This window comes from Otolemur garnettii, unplaced genomic scaffold, assembly GCF_000181295.1.
Source record: "Otolemur garnettii isolate 467f Iridium unplaced genomic scaffold, OtoGar3 scaffold00226, whole genome shotgun sequence".
Taxonomy (NCBI): domain Eukaryota; kingdom Metazoa; phylum Chordata; class Mammalia; order Primates; family Galagidae; genus Otolemur; species Otolemur garnettii.
Window position 1 is genome coordinate 23,980 of NW_003852621.1, and position 16,481 is coordinate 40,460.

The window sequence follows — 16,481 nt, forward strand, 5'->3', positions numbered from 1 at the left end:
AAAAAAAAAAAAATAAGTCAATCATTAGTGTTTATCAAATATTTGTCTTTACCGTACTTCTAGGCTATGCTGAGGGATGACTAATAGTCATATATTGCAACATAACTTCTCAAACTTGTAATAACATTTTTAGAGGATCCTTGTAAGAATGCAAAGTTAAAAGTTATCCCTGAGGCTGTGTGCGATTGCTCACGCCTGTAATCCTAGCACTCTGGGAGGCTGATGTAGGTGGCTTGCTTGAGCTCAGGAGTTCAAGACCAGCCTGAGCAAAAGTGAGACTCCATGTTTACTAAAGTGAGACTCTGTCTCTTTAAAAAAACTAGCCAGGCATTGTGGTGGAATCTGTAGTCCCAGCTACTTGGGAAGCTGAAGCAAGAGGATTGCTCAAGCCCAAGAGTTTAAAGTTGCTATGAGCTATGATGCCATGGCACTCTACCCAGAATGACAGAGACTCTAAAAAGTTATCTCTTATCACTTTACCTTAGCAAAAAAAATGCCAAAAAGAAAAAAATAAAATTTTTCTCAACCCTTCTTTGGCACAGAAAACATCATTTCAAAAGTTCAGGAAGGGAAAGCAAGAATTTCAAAAGTAAAATTATGACAAGATAAGCTAGAGATGAGTCTGAAAAACAAATAGAAAATGAATGTCACTTCAGGGCCTCTCCCAACTTCGAAGCCAATTAATTATTACATTAGTAAGAGTAATTTTAAGTTTTCCAGTCCTCTCGCTAATGTGGAAGTTCATCACCCTAGCCACAGGGAACAGCAACCTTTCCAAGTGTCTAAGAAGTGCCTTGCAAGATTGCAGGCTAGTGAGCTTAATAAATGGTAACCCCTAGGACTGCATTTGGATCCACCCACTTTCACCAAGATGCTATGCAAATCACTGGATTATAAATATATCCTACTCTGATGAGCCTCCTATAGTAACCTGCTGACCTGAGAAATCTCAGCACGTAAAAAAAGCATGATATAAAAAATATCACCATAGGGTGGCGCCTGTGGCTCAGTGGGTAGGGCACTTGCCCCATATACCAGGGTGGCAGGTTCAAACCTGGCCCTGGCCAAACTGCAACAAAAAATAGCCAGGCATTGTGGCAGGCGCCTCTAGTCTCAGCTACTCAGGAGCCTGAGGCAAGAAAATCGCTTAAGCCCAGGAGCTGGAGGTTGCGGTGAGCTGTGATGCCACAGCACTCTACTGAGGGTAATAAAGAGAGACACTGTCTCTTTAAAAAACAACAACAAAAAAAAACAGGACAAATAGGATGGGAACGGTGGTTCACACCTGTAATTCATCACAACAGGAGGCTGAGGCAGGAAAATTGCATGAAACCAGGAGTTTGAAACTAGCCTAAGCAACAAAGTAAGACCTTGTGTTAAGTAATCCTCCCACCTGAGCCTCCTGAGCAGCTGGGACAAGAAGTGTGTGCCACCAGTATGCTCAGCTAATTTTTTATTTTTTTTGCAGGAACAAGATCTTGCTATGTTTCCCAGGCTGGTCTCCAACTCCTGGCCTCAACTGATCCTCCCATCTAGGCCTCCAAAAGTGCTAGGATTACAGGCATAAGCTATTACGCCTGGCCCAGAACTGGTTTTATTTTCTTCTTCTTTTTTAAGACTGAATCTTACTCTGTTGCCCTGGGTAGAGTATTGGTAGCATTATCATACAGTAGTTCAGCAACCTCAAACTCCTGGGCAACCATGCCTGACTAGTTTTTTTTTTTTTTTAAAGTTCTATTTTTAGTAGAGACAAACTCCAGAACTCAAGCAATTCACCCTCCCAGACTGCTAGGATTACAGGGGTGAGCCACCACACCCAGCTGAGAACTGGTTTTCTTTATGTCCTTATGAGGGTAACTGAAGCAAGCAAGGGACCTCCCCTGCAGAACAGCAAAGCTTTGATAGGGAGCTAACAGTTATTAAAATCCACTTCACACAAAATGCTTCTAAATACTTTCTCTTATTTACTCCCCACACTATGTTGAGGTATGATTAGCCACCTCCCATAAACAGGTAAAATGAGACTGAAAAGTTAAGAAATTTGCTCAAGATTCACTGTATGGGCTAAAACAGGCTGTACCTATCAGGTGTCAAAGCCATGGTCTTCATGCTCCCTAACTCTGCTGCCTCCCCTAACAGGGCTCCACACTTTCAGCCCAGAAAACACAGATGTTAGGAAAACCATGACTTACGAAAAGCTGCCAATCCCAGCATTGGAACCAATAGGGCATAATTCCACCTGCTTCCATCACTGCCATCAGCCCTGGAATTAGGTCGGATATTCCAGTTTGGAGGATCGTTTAAGTTATTCATAGAGATATACCTTGAAGAATAAACACATTAACCAAGAAGGCATAAAATATATCTGTCACAATTACACAGTCTACATGGATCATATGAATCACTATTTTTGTTCAAGAAAGTTTTTCAGTTCTATCTACATGCTGTATAGCACTGAGCCCTATGGGATTCAAAGAAAGTAAAAACAAGATCTTAGATGAGAGTATCTCATAATCTGGTGGGGGAGAAACCTGCCTTAAATAGGTGAAAAATACGGACAATTAGGTTAAGTTCTTAGTGTTAACATGTTCAAATGTATGGCTGTTATGATAGCTAATTTTATGTCAACCTGACTGCACCACTGGGTAGTCAAATATTTGGTAAAACATTATTTCTGGGTATGTCTATGAAGGCGTTTCTGGATGAGATGAGAATTTGTATACTTAAACCAATTCCTTATAGTGTCCCTCCTCTTCTGGTTCTATTTCTTGGGAGAATTCTGTTAATATAGTTGCATATAAAGACATACAATTATACATATATAAAATTATACACTGGACACAATGTTTCATATGAATTAGGCTTTGAAGAATGAGAAGCATTTTAACAGGCAGAGATAAAAAGGTCTTCTGAGCAGTATTAAGAGTGTGAGGAAGGAAGGATGGATGTAAGGAAACTCCAGCTCAGGCTGGGTGTGGTGGCTGGCTCACACCTTTAATCCCAGCACTTTGGGAGACCAAAACGAGGATCACTTGAGACCAAGAATTTGAGACCAGCCTGGGCAACATAAGGACACCTTGTTTCTATAAATAATTTAAAAGTTAGGCCTGGTGGAGGGCATCTGTAGTTCTAGCTTCTTGGGAGACTGAGGTAGGAAAATCACTGGAACCCAGGAGCTGGAGGCTGCAGCAAGCTGTTATGATGCCACTGCACTGTAGTTCGGGAAAGACAGCAGACCCTGTCACAAAAAAAGTAAAAAAATTTTGGGGTGGCCAGGCATGGTGGCTCACGCCGGTAATCCTAGCACTCTGGGAAGCCCAGCCAGGTGGATTGCTTAAGCTCAGGAGTTAGAGACCCAATCTCTAAAAATAGCCAGGTGTTGGGGCGGGAGCCTGTAGTTCCAAGGTACTTAGAAGGCAAGAGGACCGCGTGAGCCCCGAGTTTGAAGTTGCTGTGAGCTATGACGTCACTGCACTCTACTCAGGGTGACAGAGACTCGGTCTCAAAAAAAAATTGAGCTGTGTTTCTTCCTTCCTATGCATCTGTTGTAAACTATTTTGTCATCAGTATGTATCAGTATGTATTTGTGGTGGCCACATACGGACAAGCTGGATGCTCTCGTGAGGACGCGCAGCCGGCGCCGGCACTGGGCGGAGCCTCGACTAACCGGTTCCCTTCCCTTCCCGCCTCCGCCCTAGAGGCTGTTCGCCAAGTCCCGAGGCAACCCAAGTCTTCTTCCTACCTTTTTTTTTTTTTTGGCGAGAGGATCTTGCTATATTGTCCAGGCTGCAGTGCAGTGGTTGGGGGTCGCTCCTGCCCGCGTAGCTGTGACGAGGCCGCGGCCACCACTCTCCGACCGTTCTCCTCCTCCTGAAGCTTCCGATCCACTCAGTCCTGGCAATTTCAGGGAGCCACGCGGGATTTCATTTTTACTGTTTTTGTTTGTTTTGCATTGTTTTTTAAGAACTGTGGATGACCGAACCCCACCCTGAGCAAGGCCTGCGCGGCCGGGCCACCGAGCACCCTGACCTACGGCCGGCCAGGAGCGCGGGAACCCTACCTCTTCCTCTGCGCTTCAGCCGCGGATTCTCTCTACGCAGGCGCGGAACCCCGACGCAACCCCACCCCCCGCGTGATGCGCAGGCGCAATATCCTTCTGCTCTCGCGTCGTGGTGCGCAGGCGCAACACGGTGGGAGTTTGGGGGTGCTGGTGGACTGTGAGGTGGTGACAGACTTGTCCGGGGCCCTAGGCATGTTGTGGCTGCTGCGGGGGCGGCACCTGGCCCTGACCAGGAAGGTGAGTTGACGCCGCGAGGTGGGGCGGGGGCCGAGGCGGCGGAGGGAGCGGGACAATCCCTACCGGGTGTAGGCGCACCAAAGCCTGCTGGTCGGCCCGCTGCGCCCGGGTGAAGGTCACGACCTCTCCGCTTTGGAGTCCAGGCTTGGCGTCCGGAGGCCTCGCGGGCTGAGTCGCCCCCTCCTTAGTCTTAGTGCGTGGCCAAGGGGAAGAGCCCTGTCTCCCAAGGTCACTGGGCGGGTGGCCGCCAAGGGCTGTGCGGGCTGGCCGTGGCGTGGTCGGGGCTCGCCGCGGGGCGGCAGGGCCCTAAGACTACCCGGGGTGGGATGCGAGCTTTGCGAGAAGGCGCAAATCTACGCGTGTCCATACCAAGACCATGCAAGTTGAAGCCTTTTATTTTGGGTTTTGTGTGTGATGGCCCTTTTGCACAAATTTTAAAAATCAGGTGGAGAATTTAGGACACTGGCCGGGCAGAGTGGCCAAGACCTTTGTTTCGGAGGGATGGGGTCCGAGAGGGGACGGACGGGCCTCCCTGGGCAGAACTCGCATCAGTGGAGGGTAGTGGTCGGGGTTGTGCTTTGCTGAGCTCTTATTGTTTAGAGTGTAAGGTGACATCTTCAGAATGGACCTTTTAGGAGTTTATTTACTCATGCTAAATTTGAAAGGCTTAATTATTTTAAATGAACTCACGCACCCAGCCACTTAGTATAATTACAAAGTAAAAGTTCCAGTAGGAACCGGAGTGTCCTACAATACACATTTGAATTATCCGTGTAATTGTGACTGCAGTTTTCTCCTTTCTGAAATACAGATGTTAACAATTTTGAGTTAAATGTGAGTCTTAGTCGTAACAGGCATCCCATCAATACCAGAAAGCATTGGCGTTGACTGAGCAGTCAACCACCCCACCCCTAGTCTGACAGTCCTAAGTGCTGCTAGGAGGGAGTCCACTAGCAGGAATTAAGTCCTTGGTCAGTGGGGCTTTTTTAGGGGAATTGCTAGACTGGTAACTTCTGATTGGAAAAGAGCTAGCATGTTTGTTCTCAGTCCGGATTGTGTCCAGTGTTCCTTTGTGTAGACTAAGACCCCAACAGACTAAAAAATGACCTTCATCCCCTGCTCATGCTTTGTGAGTTTATCAGTGAAAATATTGTCCTTTTACTCTGTATTAGACTAGAATTTCAGCTCTGAGCAAGAATAGGGTTCTAGCACAACAACAGGTGAGGATGAGTGAACTGTACCTTTCCTAACGGCTTGATTAGAAGTAACCTTTTATTGAATCAGCTATTAGCTGCCAGCATCTTAGCTGCATCATCTCAGAATCTTACAGCCCTTTGGTTGGATATAAACAAGATGGTGAGATAGAGATAGCAAAGTAGAACTATAAGTTAAGGCTACCAAGATCTGGTCTTTAGTTTTTTTAGGTCTTTTATCTTGATGAAGCTAGTTTCTCCTACAGAAATTAATTCTGTACCAGTGTATTTATTGGCTTTTCAGGTCTGCTTTTTCCCTTGAAGAATTGGGGTTTACCAAGGAACGAGATAATAAATTAGCAGAAAAAGGAAAGATATTTGTGATATCCAACTGAGAATTATCTTTGCTAAGGATAATTTCAGTCAAGTCCACAGAGAATTTTTTTTTATATCATTTTGGTTAGTTCTGTAATGTTTTCAGCTCATTCTGTATTTATAACTCCATTCAAGGTACCAGCTTACTGGACTTACTGTGCCTTTTTTTCCTTTTTGTTTCAAGGCACTGACACAGTTTGCAAACTGGTCTAAAGCAGTTTAATCCAAAGGAAGAGTAAACCCAAGAACCGTAAATAGTTGTTGGTTAACTGCTCAGTTCAGGGGAGAGATTTTTCAATCCCCTTAACATGAATATTCAAAATATTGTTCTAGGATAAATCAATTTAGTTGAGTAGATTGTTCTGAATATGTTTTAATGGTGTATGTAGAATCACGTTATTTAGACTATCATAGTAGTAGCCTTTTGTTTGCTTTTTGGGACGATTATAACAACATCTAGTTCTGCATGATGTTTTTCCCCATCCATTTGGAAAATTGTGACTTCATTTTGGTATATCACCTGGATGTTAATCTTAGCTCAGAAGCTCAGATTTTTCCCAAGGATCTTTAGAGAGCAAGGGAAAGTCAAGGATGTAAAATAACGTTTGAACACTTTGGTGACACTCTTCCAAACCAGGGCTCGCAACCTATGCTCAGTAACCATGCTAACTTTTAATCATCCCTTTTTAAAATGAAATAATTTACACATAGTTGTAAAAAAAATGGATAATTATAGATACCCTTATATATAAAAAGGAATAGACCCCCCCCAATTCCCCACTGGAAGCAGTGCCAAGCTGTTTCTGATATTGGCCCCTGGTATTTATCCCCTTTTCTCTAACTGATATGCAGGTGCATTTTTGTTATTTTTAGACATCAACTTCTTGCCTGGTAGAGGAAGGTTTAGTTCCCACTAAACCACCCTACTTCCCTTTCCCCTGTCCTCCCAGTATAATTATGCACCCATTTTTAGGTCCTTTATCAGCTGCTTTTGTAATTACCTATGTAGATTGTACCCACAAATTAGTTTCTTGTTCATGATTTATAGGTGTTTTTTATTAGATGAGGACTCCCCTCTTTGCCAGAATGAGGATATTAATATCTACCCTTCTTACTTTTGTCTCACTTCTACCTTAATTCTGTCATTTGAACTTGAATATTGTTAAACAAGGTCGAAGGATTACTTCTAGTTAGGTGGATTTCCTCATTCTTCTTCATGTTGTCCCATTAGAAAATGTTTGATAGGTTCTTCTCAAAAAAAAATACTAAATTTAACAAGTGACACAAAATGAGTTTTATCTCAAGACAGAAATTGGTCAGTTCTATAGTGTTTTCAGCTCATTCTGTATTTATAACTCCAAATTCTAAAATCTCCCCCAAAAATGGATAATTAGATTTATACTTAAAGGTTTAGTATCATTGTTTTCCACCGGGGAGATGATGTGATGATTTGTTTAAAATTGCATTAGACTAGTTGCCAGCGTTTAAACTAGTGTGAGAAGGGTACCTTCAACGTGAATATCCTAGAAAAAAGGAAATACTAAGAGATATCATTATTTCTATTTTACTTCGTTATAACAAAATGCACTAGTCTTATTGGTGCTGTTATGTTAATATGGTGCTTTTTCAAGAGTGTTTGTATTAAAATTCTTTCAAAGATCGTAAAATGTGATTTTACCGTTTAAAATTATACTAAGGCAGGAAATATTTGTTCTTTTTACTTTTTTAAATTTACTTTCTGAGAAAAAGGAAAAACCTAAATTGGGTTATATAAAAAAAAATGTAGATTTAAAATTGGAGAATTGAAGGAAATTGCTTTTATTAGTTGAGATCTACTTAAAAATCTAGCAAACTACTTTGTAATTGGAATAAAACTCAAATGTTTGTGTGAGCTCTCATTCAGTTAGAAGGAACCAAAGAGGCAGGAGCCCATCTCTGACTTTGCTTAAAGGAAATCAAATCATCTAGCTTTGGCCTGAGTACTTTCACCTTATAGGAAGCCACTGATTTTCAAATAACTCATTTCATTTTGCTAAATACCCCTAATAATCCCCACTTGTTTATCCTACAGAATAATTTCTTTTTTACCCCACTGAGTAAATATCTATCTTTTCCAAATTTCAGGACACTTGAAAATATCTCTTATAACCCCTCTTCTGACTGCAGAATGTATTATTTTCTTAATTGTCCTTTATGATATTTCAGGAACTTCTTACATTATCAGTGATCTTATAAAATACAGTCAGCAGGATAGAAAACATACCCCCTGAACGATCTTAGCATGTGGAAAATGTCTCTTCTCTGACACTGGGCCAAGATTTCACTAAAAGCAGTTTTCTGCCAGGCGTAGAGGTGCATGCCTATAATCCCCAGCATGTTTGGGAGGCCAGGGCGAGAAAGATCACTTGAGCCCAGGAATTTGAGACCAGACTGGGCAACGTACTGAGACCCCCACCTCTGCAGAAATTTTTTTTTTAATAATAGCTGGACCCAGAGGTGGTAGCTCATGCCTGTAATCCTGGCATTCTGGGAGGCTGAGTCTAGTGGATCATTTGAGCTCAGGTTTCAAGACCAGCTTGAGCAAGAGTGAGACCCCATCTCTACTAAAAACAGAAAAATTAACCAAGCAGGCTGGCACTTGCCTGTAGTCCCAGCTACTCAGGAGGCTAAGGCAAGTGGATTATTCCAGCCCAGGAATTTGAGATTGCTATGAACTGTGATGCTATTGCACTCTACCCAGGACGACGATTTTAAATTTTTTTCTGTCTCAAAAAAAAAAAAACCTAGGTGGGTGTGGTAGTGAAGGCTTATAGTCCTGACTGTGGGGAGACTGAGGCCGGAAGATTGCCTGAGCCCAGAAGTTCAAGGCTGCAGTGAGCTGTGATTACATTATTGCACACCAGACTGGACACAACAAAGCAAGTCCTTGTCTCAAAAAAAGGCATTTTTCTTGGATAAATGTTTCTAAGATGGGACATTTAAGCCAAGATTTAATGAGTCGTAGAGGTCAGCCAGGGGCAGTCAGGCAGAGGGAGCATCTCTGGGCATGACCAGAAGAGTGTGACTGAAATCCTTCTGTGCACGATAAAGGGTTACACCATTCATCTCTCTGAACTTGACGGTTTTTATTATTCTAGAATGTCAATCTAATAAACTGTTCACTGCCTTTTTCACTGCCCACAAGGCTTCAAACATGTTTGGAGCTCCAGTGAGAAAAGGGCAGTGAAGCTTTATTTGCAAAACTGCCACATATAGTAAAACAATATCTATGTCTTCCCCACTTTCCACTAAGTAGCATAAACTAAGACTTTACAGAGAAAGTGTCTTTTCCATTTTATACCTGAGTCAGTGAGGATCCTGTTTGGGCTTTTCTTGGAGCCCAAGTCAGAGTGGAGATGTGCTCCTAGGGCTCGGTCCATGCTGTTTGTTGCTGCCCTGCAGAGCGAGCAGAGCAAAGTGTCCCAGGGAGTGTTCTGGATGAGCAGGAGCAGCTGGGCCCCTGAAAAGTTAACAGTTTACAGGGAGAAGTACAATTCCTCCCATGGAGTGTGCTGCTGCTTTAAAGATGCTAACCCTCAGTCTGTGTTTCAGCAGTGGCCAGCAGCATTCCAGACAGGAACCAGAGGTTTTCACTTCACTGGTGATGGGTACAAGAGAGCATCTGCTAAAGTGTCAGATTCTGTAAGTTTGTGAGTTTTTTGTTCCATTATAATTGGGGTTTTTTTGGTGGTTGTTTGCTTAGAGCAGTAATGATCTATACCAGTTTATTTTAATACGTTTGAGTAATAAGCCTATTTAAAGAGAAAAGATTCTCATGAGCATCTAGTATAAGCTCAGATTATTTTTAGTGCAATAATACTTAATTGTGGTAGAAATATAAACATAAATATTAACCTTTTTGCTTATAGCTTTTACGTATCTATAAACTAGAGTTAAGTAAAGCATCAAATTAATAAAATACAAATGAATAGCATTTGCTGTGGCAGATGGTAAAATCTACTCCAAATAGGACTGGATATAGATTATTGTATTTAGTGTACCAGTTCTACTTTGTTGAAACAAATGAACTTTGTTCACAAGGTAAGTTTTAATACTACTTAGTACCTTTTCAGTCATAAAAAGACATGGGCCTGAAGCATAGTGTGGTTTTTAATTCTCAGGTTATCAACCAGATGAACTGGAACATGCGTCTCTAAGTGCAACAACATTCTAAGATTATCATGAGACACTTAGAGATCACAGGGGAAATACTATCTCTACTACATTACAAGCTTAGATTTGTTTCGCATATGTATATGGGTATAAACATAAAAAGAGAAAGTAAATAAAAATGACAGTTGGTATTTATGATTTATAGTGATAAGAACCAAATTTTAAACAAATCTGTACACATGCTTTATTGCTGAGACATACAGTAGTCAATAAAAGGCTTTCGAGCATAAAAATAAAAAAAAAATGATAGTTGGAAAGAAAAATCATATTTAGAATTGGTATTTTGATTCATGTTGTTGCCTTCCTGTGCTTCTGTGTTTCCCTGCTTTAGTAAACAGAATTGACAGATGAGGGTCTTCATGGTCAGGCTTTTCCCAGAAATGGATTTTTGGACTGTATACCTTTACATTTTCAGCTAATGTTGCATTTCCTGGTCCCGTGGGATAGACTCACTGTCATTTATAAAATCTGGCTCTTGGTCCCTTTTGTATGTGAGGATGTGCCCACCATCCCTTAGCACTGTTTAAGGACTGGTGCTTAGCTCTGGGATAGAAGGGGGAACTGTGTGCACAGTGGTCACTTCTTCCTCTTCCTCAGGCTCTTTTACTGGAACTGCAGTCTTTGTGTTGGCATAGTTGAATGTGTGAGTGACAGGTACATTTTTCTTTTTCAGATTTCTGCTCAGTATCCGGTAGTTGATCATGAATTTGATGCAGTGGTAGTGGGTGCTGGAGGGGCAGGCTTGCGTGCTGCCTTCGGCCTTTCTGAGGCAGGGTTCAATACAGCATGTGTTACAAAGCTCTTTCCTACCAGGTCACACACCGTCGCAGCACAGGTAAGAGGCCCTCTAGATCCTTTCACCTTGTGCAATGTCCCAAACAGACCCACTGCCTGAGCAGCCTCCTGCCTCCTTCCTGTGATGTGCTTGCTTCATGCTGTTATACTCTGGGCTCTCTGCCAGGATTGTCTTCCCTAGGGACTATGCAGCACTGGAGACTTGTCTCACTCTTACTGGGGCTTCAGTCATACTTGGGTCTCCTTGAACTATCCTGTGTAGTGCCCCACCCCGCACCATGCCCTGTGAGAAAGAGATTATCTAAAGAAGAAGAATCAAAAGTTAGATTGGAGAAGAAAAAGGTGAGAGTTTCATTTGTCCCTGTGCTGCCGTGTTCTGTACCTCTGAAGTATAAAGCAGAGCAGAGGCCACACACAGAAGAGGGAAGCCTGATGCAGGGGAGTATAGTTCTTGGAGTACAGAGAATAAGCATGTCTCATCTTTAATAATACATACCCATAAATAGAATTGGGGACATTTTATGATAAAATGATCTGAATAGGTTTGAGGTTGAGGACCTTTTCTGTGCCAGGTATGTTAAGTACTCATGTTATGTATAACCTTTGACTCACTCCAAAAAGGCCTTTGAGGAGTTCACGCATCTCTATTGCACAGGTCAGGAGACAGACTAAGCAGGGAGTAGTTGTGATTTGGATCCAGCAGGCCTCACTGTCTACTGATGTCAGGCCTCCCTGAGAGTCACCGCACTGAGTAGTTGGCTTTCTTTGAATCAGGTCCTGGGGAGGAGATGGGCCCCAGAAGACGCAGCTGGGGCTCCCGCTTATCACTTGTAAGGAGTGCTTGGTGTTTCCAGGGAGGAATCAATGCTGCTCTGGGAAACATGGAAGAGGACAACTGGAGGTGGCATTTCTATGACACCGTGAAGGGTTCTGACTGGCTGGGGGACCAAGATGCCATCCACTACATGACGGAGCAGGCCCCTGCTGCTGTGGTTGAGGTGATGTGTGGGAAGCTCACGGGGCCTCCTGATGTCTGTTTCTGATATTGAATACAAAAGGAGTCCTAGAAAAAGTTTAAGAGATTGAGGCAGATATGACTAATTGAAAGAATGGTAATGAGCTCAGCTAACAAGAGAAATCTTTTTCTGTCATTAACTATCTCGTACATTTAATAAGGAAACTTTTCTGAAATGTCAATATTTTCGTAGAACATACTACTTTCAGTGACTCACAGCTGTCTTCTTAATACTCTGGGAGACTGAGGTGGAAGGATCCCTTGAGCTCAGGAGTTGGAGACCAGCCTGAACAGGACCCCGTCTCTACTGAAAATAGAAAAATTAGCCGGGTGTTGTGGTAGATGCCTATAGTCCCATCTACTCAGGAGGCTGAGGCTGGAGGATTGCTTGAGCCCAGGAGTTTGAGGTTACTGTGAGTTATGACACTACAGCACTCTACCCAGGGCAACAGAGTGGGACTGTCTCCAAAAACATAAAAAAAAATTAGCCATGAATATCTCCTTTAAGGTAATAAATTTTTGTTTTATTTTGTTTCACAGCTAGAAAATTATGGTATGCCCTTTAGCAGAACTCAAGATGGGAGGATTTATCAGCGTGCATTTGGTGGACAGAGCCTCAAATTTGGAAAAGGCGGGCAGGCCCATCGGTGCTGCTGTGTGGCTGATCGGACTGGGCACTCACTGTTGCACACCTTGTATGGAAGGGTAAGGCCATTTCGGATGCATATCAAAGTATTAAAGAGATGCTGTGAATAACTCTCTCTTAAGGCGATATGTTTATTCTTGGTTCTATTTTGGAAAGTTGAATTGATAGTCATTAAATGCCGGGTTTGAGGTTGGGATCTGTCACACTCAAGATGAAAGAACAGAGCAAGTGTTTTAATGTTGTTTCATCACCTCCACGTTTCTGAACTGATTGATTATCTTGATTATTAACTATTAAAACCAGACAGAGACTTGAAAGACAGTAATCGCTGGATGATCAGAACCAATTTTAGCATGGACAAATAATATTCTGAACAGTATTGATTCAGAATAATCAATATTCTGAACTCTGTTGTTTTCAGATAATGGGGGCAGATCATTAATTTGCAAGTGTTAGGATGTCAATGCCTTAGTGTCTTGCTAAATGTCTTAAGGGACCTGTCATCCGTCACAGGAGCTGTCATATGGGAAGTTGGCCAGGCTTATGAGAGCCACTTGCATTGGCCCAGGGGAGCTACAGAGCCTGGTCTTGTGATGTTGTCTAGTGCTGGTCTGTGGTGGTAGAAAGGTGCTTATTTGCACTGTCCACTTTGATAGCCAGCAGCCACATGGCACTATTGCAGATGTGACTGGTGTGATTGCAGAGGTGGATGTCTCTTCATTAATTGTTTTCATTAATTAAGTGGTTATATGTGGCCAACAGCTCCCATCTGGGCCATGGCTGTGCAGTCCATAGGCCTCACTTTGGTGCCAATCTCTGAGGGCAGTTCAGTGCTGCATGAAGCCATAAGACAGTTTGGAATAGAGAAATAGATGTATTACTAAAATATGAGTAATAAAAAATACTCCGTCTGCATGCTTTTCTCTAGCATGCTTGACACATTTGCACTTGGTATGTCTTGTTTGTGCCACTTAGCATGGGAGCACTCTTGCACTTGTGCATAGGCCCTTGATACTGTTACTGGTTGTGGAATTACCTGGTCCATTTGATAACAGAATGGAATCAAGTTTTTTGACCTGGTCATATGAACAATATAACTATAAATGTTGGTTTAACTCTTGTTTTTTGTTTTTCTTTTTAAGTCTCTGCGATATGATACCAGCTATTTTGTAGAGTATTTTGCCTTGGATCTTCTGATGGAAAATGGGGAATGTTGTGGTGTTATTGCACTGTGCATAGAGGATGGGTCCATACATCGCATAAGAGCAAAGAATACTGTTGTTGCTACTGGGTAGGAATCTAATTTTTTCTCCCTGTTCAACTCCACTCTCCCCCCAGTAGTAATGGAGTCTCACTGTTTCCTAGGCTGGTCTCAAACTCCTGGTCTCAAGCAATTCTCCCTCACCCTCTCAAATTGCCGGGATTACAGGTGTGTGCCACCGTGCCCAGCCAGGAATCTAATTTTTATTGTAATTTATTTCTTTATAAAAATGAAGAACTTTCATTTAGTTTCTTTATACTAATGAAAATAGAGGCATTATAGAGTAACAGTTTACACATAGATCTTGACATAACTATGAAAATGATAGTCTTTCCAGCCTTAGTTCCTCATCTATAAGGGAGATGACAGTGGCACCTGCCCTGAGGTGGATGAGAGTGCAGTGTAGCCCTCAGGATATAGCAGTGGCTACCATTAGGTCAAAGCTCAGAGAGTCCATGAGGGTTACACAGTGTACCTCTCCTGATTGTAGATGAGGAAACTGAGGCCTGAAGAGTCACATGGAGTTTTCTGTATAATTTCCCTTGCTTTAATGGATATTAATTCCTGAAATAGATAATTCTGTTTCTTCACATGATGAAAATAAATAAATTTGATTTATACACTGTCAGTTTGTTGCTTTAGCCATTAAAAAAACTCAAAAAGTTTCTGTACAGCATAGGAAATAATCAGCAGGACTACAAATTGGGAGAAAATATTTGCAAACTATATATGCAATAAGGGATTAACTTCTAGAATTAAACTTCCAAAATTAACTTCTTTCTTAACGTAAAGAACTCATGCAACTCAGTAGCAAAAAAACAACTCAGTTGGAAATGGGCAAACGACTCAAATAGGCATTTTTCCAAGGAAGACACATAAGTGGCTAACTAGTATATGAAAAAATGGTCGTCATCTCTAATCCAGGGAAAGGCAAATCAAAACCACAATAATGTCACTTCACCCTAGTGAGAAAAAAGACAAGGTAACTAGTGTTGATGGGGATGTAGATAAAAGGAAACCCTCATACGCTGTTGGTAAGAAGGTAAATTGGTGCAACTATTTTTGTACCTCAAAATGGAGGTACCTCAAAAAATTAAATTAAAAATAAAACAACCATATCATCCAGCAGTCTTATTTCTGGGTATGAACCTGAACGTTGAGACATGAGTAGCTCAAAGAAATGTCTGTACTTCCATCTCCATGTGCTCATTGCAGCATATTCACAGTAGCCAAGTTATGAGAACAGGCTAAAGGTCTGTTGTAACTAATGAAAATGGAGTATTAATGATAACATGGATGAACCCGGAGGATGGTTTGTTAAATGAAATAAGCCAGGTATAGAAAGACAAATACTGCATGATGTCACTTATGTGTGGAGTCTAAAAGAGTTTGAAAAACAGAACAGTGGATGCCAGGCACGGAGGAGGGGAATTACAGATTGGGGACATGTTGGTTAAAGGTGCATTTCAGTTACAAAGTTCTGAAGATTTTTATTAGCATGGTATATAAAGACATACAGTATAGTAGCTATAATTAATAATAGCATACATACTTGAAATTTGTTAAAAGTAGTTATTGAATGTCTGCATCACCAAAAAATGGAAATTGTGAGATGATGGGAGAGATGTGTGAGAGGTGTTAATTAACTTGATTATAGTGATCAGTTCACATTGTATACTTAAATCGTCAATCATACATCTTAAATATGTACTTTTTATTTGTTGATCATACCTTAGTAAAGCTGGGAAAACAAGACGAAGAAAAAAGTGAACCCATAAAATTTAAAAACATTTTATTATAGAGTAATATATGCATACCAGGAAAACTCATCAAACAACACAAATACAAGTGAGAATCCCTTCTATCCCCCACTTGCCTGTCCCACTTGCCTGGGATAGCAGCCTCTCTGCTTAGTGTATGCACACTGTGGGGGTGAAGGTGTATGCACAAACTACAGGGGCTGCTCTGGCCTCATCAGGAGGTCCTGACATGGGCCACTGTGTAATCATTGTTCTTTGTTATTTTCTATTTCCAGAGGCTATGGACGTACCTACTTCAGCTGCACATCTGCCCATACCAGCACCGGTGATGGCACAGCCATGATCACCAGGGCAAGCCTTCCCTGCCAGGACTTAGAGTTCGTTCAGTTCCACCCCACAGGTAGGAAAGGACCCTCGCCTGGCAGTGGGCTCGTTGTGTCTTGTAAACAGGCAGTACCGGTCCCCTACAGTTTCATGTACTAACATACTTATCATTGGAACTTTTGTGTCTCAGGTCCTAATCTAAATGTCATTTCCTCAAGATTTTCTCCTGATTTCCCTAAGGCAGTTTAGGTCCTATCTTGTGTGTTCCTCAAGAACTCTGACCATTGCCTTGGCAGCACTTCTCCCAGTTGTGAAGCAATGATTGTCAGCTCCTTGGGGTGAGGCAGGTCTGTCTCACTGGCACTATGTGTGGTGCCCGGCACATGGTGGGCATTCTCTGAGCTAGGTAGCATATCTGACCAGCAGTGCCACAAGCAGACTTCAGTCCGGGAGGGAGAAGATCAGGCTTACACAGGACTGAGGTGTGAAGGTAGCATACAGCTGTGACAGGACAGAACTCCACGTCATGAAGGGACACTGGGCCCTCCCCATTTGGGGACTAGCTACTTAGGGGATTGTCAGATAGTTGACACAGTTGTGGGA

At 42.2% G+C, this 16,481-nt stretch overlaps 2 protein-coding genes across 5 annotated transcripts in view; one reads left to right on the forward strand and one right to left on the reverse strand.

The window, feature by feature from the left end:
• Positions 1 to 4,018, reverse strand: part of CCDC127 (coiled-coil domain containing 127) — an 8,847-nt gene extending 4,829 nt beyond the window's left edge. The window contains exons 1-2 of the mRNA XM_003802003.3: positions 3,743 to 4,018; positions 2,193 to 2,323 (exon numbers count right to left, since the gene is read on the reverse strand). Coding sequence (XP_003802051.1) covers positions 2,193 to 2,313 — 121 coding nt within the window. The 5' untranslated portion in view covers positions 2,314 to 2,323; positions 3,743 to 4,018. The remainder of the gene's footprint in view (positions 1 to 2,192; positions 2,324 to 3,742) is intronic.
• Positions 4,019 to 4,181: 163 nt separating this feature from the next.
• SDHA (succinate dehydrogenase complex flavoprotein subunit A) overlaps positions 4,182 to 16,481 on the forward strand; it is a 30,861-nt gene continuing 18,561 nt past the window's right edge. For 3 of the 4 annotated variants that reach the window (XM_023508177.1, XM_023508178.1, XM_012812862.2), the window contains exons 1-7: positions 4,182 to 4,297; positions 9,457 to 9,546; positions 10,751 to 10,912; positions 11,727 to 11,870; positions 12,428 to 12,592; positions 13,676 to 13,824; positions 15,830 to 15,954. In XM_023508177.1, coding sequence (XP_023363945.1) covers positions 4,253 to 4,297; positions 9,457 to 9,546; positions 10,751 to 10,912; positions 11,727 to 11,870; positions 12,428 to 12,592; positions 13,676 to 13,824; positions 15,830 to 15,954 — 880 coding nt within the window. In that variant the 5' untranslated portion in view covers positions 4,182 to 4,252. The remainder of the gene's footprint in view (positions 4,298 to 9,456; positions 9,547 to 10,750; positions 10,913 to 11,726; positions 11,871 to 12,427; positions 12,593 to 13,675; positions 13,825 to 15,829; positions 15,955 to 16,481) is intronic. The other variant, XM_003802004.3, reaches the window with a different exon arrangement.